At 48.5% G+C, this 6,783-nt stretch overlaps 1 protein-coding gene across 1 annotated transcript; it reads right to left on the reverse strand.

Moving 5' to 3' along the window:
- Positions 1-85: 85 nt before the first annotated feature.
- On the reverse strand, positions 86-5,037 carry LOC149330241 (uncharacterized). The gene is made up of 4 exons (XM_089559786.1): positions 3,889-5,037; positions 2,679-2,747; positions 2,507-2,596; positions 86-794 (listed from the first exon to the last, which is right to left on the reverse strand). Exons 1-4 carry the CDS (start codon positions 4,840-4,842, stop codon positions 729-731), a joined length of 1,179 nt encoding a protein of 392 aa, XP_089415912.1. The 5' UTR covers positions 4,843-5,037; the 3' UTR covers positions 86-728.
- Positions 5,038-6,783: the final 1,746 nt, after the last annotated feature.

The raw sequence follows: 6,783 nt of genomic DNA on the forward strand, positions 1-6,783 counted from the left end.
TACAAAGGGGACCTTTGACGGGGAAAAGCCATTTCGTTCTTGAGTTTTGTTTGGCTATAACAAAAATCAAGGAGAGTGATGAACGACAAATGTGTTAGTAAACGATGTAAAGGTTTGAAGGTTTTAAGATTTTTCAAAACGAAATACAAATGAGTTATAAGTTTCATAAAAAAGTTAGTACAGTAGGAGGTCCCAAAGTGAAAACTGTCTGGAGGACCTCCCATCAGGGATACATAAGAAAAATGCACAAGTTTGGCAGAGGAGCTGGAACAAAAGTATACAATCAAGTTAAAACCTATTAGTATAATTTGCGGCAATGAATAAGTTACACAGTAGTTAGCGGGCATAATTTAACAAGAAAAGGCATAAAACAGCAAAGCATAAGAGAAAGAGAAAGAACACAAAAGACATCAGATAACAATGGGAATTGAATAAATGCAGATATTATAAAGCAGAAGCGGAGGAAAAGAAAAAAAAAGATGTTCCACATGAGTAACAATATGACCGTTTGCTCTCAGAGTGGGGAACAAAAATTGAGATAAAACTGTAACTGGGAGCTATGAAAATAACTATGATACGTTCCGACAACCAAATTCTCCTGGACACATAAGATAAAGCCATGCTAGCTCGACTAGCATAACGTAACTATCGGAATAAAAGCAATCATTTATCACCACTCTTATATTCGACGACAACTGTGCAGTAATCACGGCCGTCCGGATGTTGTGTTAATTCGTGAGCTCGTCGGCAGTCTGCACAAGGATGACTGTGTAAGTGATCACGGCTGCCATCATCTGAAAAGCGAAAAAAAATTGGTCAAGGGCACACCGGTACTCCCTCATGCAAGAAAGCTTCACAAGCGTGCACGACTATATTTTACGCTGACTTAATATTTTTATTTTTGAGCGAAAGCTCTACTCCTCCCGTGAAAAGCTGAAGGTCATGTGGCTATGAAATTTGACCTTCAAACCAGGAGGAGCTGAGGCTTGGCTCTGACGTCATGACACCTGACTCGCCGCTCCTCGCCACAGCTGCGTATGCGGAGCCGCCGGTGTTCTCGCAACTGCCGTAAATCGCGGCAGGCGCGAAAATGAAGAACACACGTATCGCAGTAAGCTCTCGTTGAAAGCAAGTCTTCGATTCAAGCCCTCTACAGTTTCTGAATAAAACTGCTCCATAACTGTGATGTTTCTTGATGCTGAAATTTCACATTTGTATTAAGGAAGTAAGTTTTTTCCAAGTTTACTCCACCTGAGGGTTCCCGAAACACATTGGAAATGTTATATTTGCAACTTCGAAGCTGTGAAACGAAAAAAAATATATATATGATTTCTGCAAAGAGCATATGTTTATATGGTTTATGGGGGTTTAACGTCCCAAAGAGACACAGGCTGTGCGCTACGCCGTAGTGAAGGGCTCCGGAAATTTCGACCACCTGGGGTTCTTTAACGTGCACTGCCATCGCACAGTATACGGGCCTCTAGAATTTCGCCTCCATCGAAATTCGACCGCCGCGGCCGGGATCGAACCCGAGTTTTCGGGTCAGCAGCAGAGTGGAATAACCACTGAGCCACCGCGCCGGCTTACAAGGACAGTTTAAACTTTGCGGAGGCGCACTTTAGTCGGATACAACTCAGTAACGAAGCGGCTTTTCCACGGCGAAGGACCCCATTCCAGCCAATGGCGCCGGCCGATTTTCATGAACCTGATAGCGTGACAATGCAGGGAGGGGGCTATCCCCGACCATGGAGGGTGGGGACTACCCTTTTCATCTGCCACTACCTGCACTGTCACGCTAGGAGACTCATGAGAATCGATCGACGTCACTGGCTGAAATGGGATCCTTTGCCGGTGAAAAGCCGCTTCGTTACTGAGTTGTATCCGACTATAGCGTAGATGCATACCGGACCAATGGAATTACTGCTACGCATGCGCAGTGGCACGTTCCTCCCTGGGAACTGCTCGTTCCCAGCGCCACCACAAAACTCTTTCATGTTCTGCCGGTGGTGGCATGCCAGTTATCATCATCAGCCTGACTACGCCCACTGCAGGGCAAAGGCCTCTACCATGTCTCTCCAGTTAACCCTGTCCTGTGCCAGTTGCGGCCACCGCCCAATGGGCACTGAACCTCTCTTGGACGTCCTGCGGACATCCTGAACGTCCGTGGGACGTCCAAGAAACTTTCAGTGCCCATTGGGCGTGTCCCCACAAACTTTCGTCTCATCGCCCACCTTGACTTTCCGCCGACCTGTGCTACGCTTGTCTTCTCTTGGAATCTAATCTGTTATCCTTAATCACCATTGGTTACCTTGCCTTCGCATTGCGTGAATTGCTTAGCAAGGCAATGTCATCAGCGCATCGAAGATTACAATGGCATGCTCCATTAACTCTTATCCCCCAACTGTTCCTAATCAAAGTATCTGAATGCCTTTTTTGTAAACAGGCGGTGAGTAGCATTGGAGAGATCGTGTCTCCTTGCCTGAACGTGAGCAATATCAAAACGTACCGTGACAATCAGTGAACGGCCCAGATGGAAGAACCCTCCGCCACTCAGGTACCATTCCTTCGGCACGATAGAGTCGTGCAAGAACTTGACCTGCGTCACACGCAATGCATGCAAGGAAACCGCATCGCTATAGGATACGCGCGATTCAAATCCGGTACGAGACAAGCCTTACCTGCTTGAAGTACGAATCCGTACCATGGTATGTGCTCGCGGCCCGAACAGATTCTCTCAGCATGTGAGCCTGGAAATGCCAACGTGTGCTTTTAAGTGTTACCAATATGCGTTTGGTTGCAATTAAATATTGGTAGCTGGCAATTAGTAATAGTCATATCGCTTTTTAAGATTTCGAAAACGCGATTACCTTTGTCACTCTGACTCAGCAAATTTGGGCCATTTCGCGCGCGATTCGAAAAACGCGCGCATGCGGAGCGCACACAGAAGCACCCAATCAAATCGCGTCACTCTGTGGCGCACGTACCACGTGACATTCTCTGCAGCGCCCACGCTGGAGCAGTGAAGTGGTCAGGAGCGGGGCGCACCGCAGCGTGGGCGAGGCAGAGACTGTGTGCGCAAGGTGTGACGCGATTTGGTGGGGCGTTGCTGTGCGCTCTTCGCAGTCGCGCGGTTTTCGAATCGCGCGCGAAATGGCCCAAATTAGTTGAGCCAAAGCAACAATCGCGTTTAAGAAATTTTTCCGAAATCTCCGTCACACACCCTACCCAGCAGAGTATTCTCCTAGCAGAACTTTGTAAAGACCGAGCACAATATGACTGTGTTCAACAGGCAGTTATCCCTTAATGCGCATGCGCCATCTGGGCTGTGCACAGTCACTAGTCGCTTTGTCATTTGTAGCTTTGCCATTTGTCGCTTTGTCATTTGTCGCACTACAAGGATTGCTGGGTCATGAAACGCTTTAGCGTTCCACTGGGCAGGGAATCAGACTTTGGTAACGTTTTCAAGAATTCTAGCTAATAACTAATACGTACAGTCTGTGACTGCATTGCCGTCAGTGTCAGGAAACAATAGTACATGCGCGGTCACGAATTCCAGTACCATCTAAAAGCGTTCCATATTTAAAGATGGCTGCGCTTTGGTTTTCTTTCCCCTTCGCTACAACTTTTCTTCTGTTTGTATAGCTTTCCTCACTAGTATATTACTCCTCACTGATCAATACCTTGCTCACCAGGTGTTGCAAGTATCATAAGCTAGGAAAATACCATTGGCCCGAGGTGCTCAGAAATCTAATAATGGCGAGCCATGAAGCTACAGCTAGCTGTATTCGCTGATAGGGTTATAGGGGCTTATAGGGGTATAAACAATGTCTTTGAAGGCGACACCTGTGCACTGTCCACAAGACCACCTCAAATGAGTCTATGCCTTACCTCATCATGAAGTGACTGGCTGACGAAGACCAGCTCCCAGAATTTGAGCAAGCTGTGAGCAGCATAGCATTCGATCATGTACAAGAACAGGTTTGGACGCTCAGCGTTGAGAACTGCATGAACAGTGGCACACTTTAACCATAGGAGACAAGGGGCGGAGTAGAAGAGTGCCGGACTCCAGACGTCTTGTAGCAAAGTCTTGAGTTCCATAATCTTCGACACGTTAAGCCGAATCGATTCGACCTTCAGACACGCCCAGAACATCTCGGACGACGTCGCCTTCGTACGTGGCATCTCACGGACGACGGCCCAGCGCAGTTCATCGAACGCTTGCTTCTGGTTGCGCATGTACCAGACCAGGACGCCACAGGTGGACCTCAGAACCAGGTACATGACGCAGTCGTAGAACATGTATCCCGCTGTTGCTACCGAACGGACAATCGTGATTGCCGCACTGGACCCTTCTTTAGCACCAGTCATATTGTGAAGAATGACTATGGTTCCGTACTTTCCGATAGCTCCGGCCAGTATGACTACTCTCAGAAGCCCGACAAGCCATCCACTCTTCACTCTTTGACGCCACGTTGGCGGGACAAAATCGGCGGACCTTTCGAACTGCGCGCTCTTCTGGAAGAAGTCGAGCATCCGCCCAGTACCGAAAAGAGCGCACGAGAAATTGACCATTATCTCGACCATGACAGTGATGTTTAAGATGGACGCCAGGTAATCGGCGAAATACTGGTTGACACCGAGGCGAACTGCCCGCACGACCCTTCGAATGACACCGCTGCCTTCTAGTATCACCACCGTCGAGGCCCATGCGAGGGCGTAGAGGGTGTAAGGACTCTTCCACGTCGCTCTGACTTTGTGGAGAGACCTCTCGGTCAAGTTCTGGATGAAGAAGCACCCGAAGAATCTGCACAGCAGGCGGCAACGGGAAAAATTCTGGATCATGTAGCAGCCAGAATGTCTTCTGGGTGGATCCAGTGTTTGCCGAGATTGGGCTGGAATGATTCTGTTGCTGAAGCCGCCGCCGAAACCTGTAATCGTCAAGACAAGACGGTCTATAACTGTAGCGATGACAGTTTATAACAGCCGTACAAAGTAGACTGTCATTGGAATCATGAACAGCAGTTCGATGATCGGCCAGCCAGATATAGTCACATGCAAGTCAAGAACGAAGGAGCAACGCCCCCTCAACGAAGCCACTCCAGCCAATGACATTCACCGATTCTTTCCCTTAACCGATTCCGTTGGGCCGGCTAGCGTGAAATCGCAGGGGGTGGCAGACGAAAGGGGAATAACCACGGCTCATTCGGATTAACCGCGGTGTTATGAAAATTGGACGACGCCAATGACTGGAAAGCTTCCTTTTGAGGGGCATCTGCGGCTTCGTTCTTGAGTTGTACCCTACTCAAGTCGTTCAAAACTTCACAATTGAATCTAAAACGACGAGACGAATCGGACTTTGGCAATGCCTTCCTTCCTCACGGGCTCAAAACAGAAAATACGAACAGTCGCTCTACCGCGCAAAAAGAGCAACACACATCGCGTGTAAGTACGTAATACCTCGATGTTTACCAAGAACGACGTATAGGACGCGCCATTTCTAAACCTCAACACAAGTTGAATCCTTGAACGCGTAGAAGAGCGAAAATGTGTTCTCATTATGCGGAGTTCAAATACCTGTACATGGAAGTCCAATCCATCTCTCCGTTCGTCTACTCATTAGGGTGCTTCGATGCAGCGTAGAAAGAAGGCTGCATCGAGGTGCTCTCTTACTCGTTGCTATGGTCGCTATGCTGAACCACTTAATGGCGAACGGTGGCTTACATCATACATGGTAAGAGTTGGTGGCATTGGGCGCTACTCTTTAAATATGAAGCGCTGCTTCGAGCGAACAAAACTTTCAATTTTGCGTAGGATGTCACTATACCCGCAGTCAACTTTCTGTGGCACTGTAGCAGAGGCTAGGCAGGAAAGGGAAAGAGACGGGACTTTGACCCTGTGCCGCGGAGAGCGGCATAACTCAGCCCTTTACTCCGCGCCGTCTTACTCATTCCTAGCCCGAGTTACGGATAAAGCCCGTCTCGTGTCCTTTCCTGCATTGCCTTTGCTACGGTGCCACAGAAAGTTGACCACGACGGGGTGCTCTCTTCCTCTCACTACGCGTACGGAGCAGGCTCAAAGGCGAAGGACGATTCCCATTGAGAGCGTAGAAAGGGGTAGTGGGCGAATGCTTGACTTGCCGAAACAGGTCGATGTGGCTGGCACAGAAATCGAAGAGGAGCCGCCTAGACAGACCTGGCGTTCTAGTAATGCACGCCAGTTCGAATAAACCGGAAGTTCCGTTCAAGAGAGTTTGAATCAACCCAATGGGCACTGAAACTCCCTTGAACATCCTGCGGACGCTTGGGACGTCCTGAGGACGTCCAGTGGCGTTTCAGTGTTCATTGGGAAAAAAATTTCCAATTATGTTCAAAAAGTCGTCTCTTGTGTTCGTGCTCGGCAAGAGTTCCTATAAAGGGACCGTACATTTCCAAGGTATATAAAACGACTATTAATTGGCGCCGCTGACAGTGCAAGGGACAAGAGTAGTGACGTCGTTTCTTCGGACACTCCGTCAGGGTCCACCTAACAACGGTCGCAGCAAAACGTGGTTGCTCTTGAAAGCGCCCAGAGTAGCCCGCATACTTTGCTATTAGGAAGTTCTCCATTGTAGATTAAACGAACCACCGTTTTCTTAATCTGAAAATTACAGCTATATAGTCAGACACAACTTAAGAACGCAGAGGTTTATCCCCGTCAGCGAGTGGCATAATCCCTTCCCTGTATAGTCCGGGACAGTGGCGACGCTGAGGCGGGAATATTTTTAAATCAAATTTTCCCGGCGCT

The sequence above is a fragment of the Amblyomma mixtum genome, chromosome 9 (genome assembly GCF_055824585.1).
Source record: "Amblyomma mixtum isolate Tamu chromosome 9, ASM5582458v1, whole genome shotgun sequence".
In the NCBI taxonomy this organism is placed as follows: Eukaryota; Metazoa; Arthropoda; class Arachnida; order Ixodida; family Ixodidae; genus Amblyomma; species Amblyomma mixtum.

Excerpts from the sequence above, each read along its gene's own strand:
- LOC149330241 (XM_089559786.1), bottom strand. The coding sequence starts at position 4,842 with ATGATCCAGAATTTTTCCCGTTGCCGCCTGCTGTGCAGATTCTTCGGG. Across the intron at positions 2,748-3,888 it reads GCCAGTCACTTCATGATGAG|GCTCACATGCTGAGAGAATC; the intron begins GTAAGGCATAGA and ends TGGCATTTCCAG. Across the intron at positions 2,597-2,678 it reads CGGATTCGTACTTCAAGCAG|GTCAAGTTCTTGCACGACTC; the intron begins GTAAGGCTTGTC and ends CGTGTGACGCAG.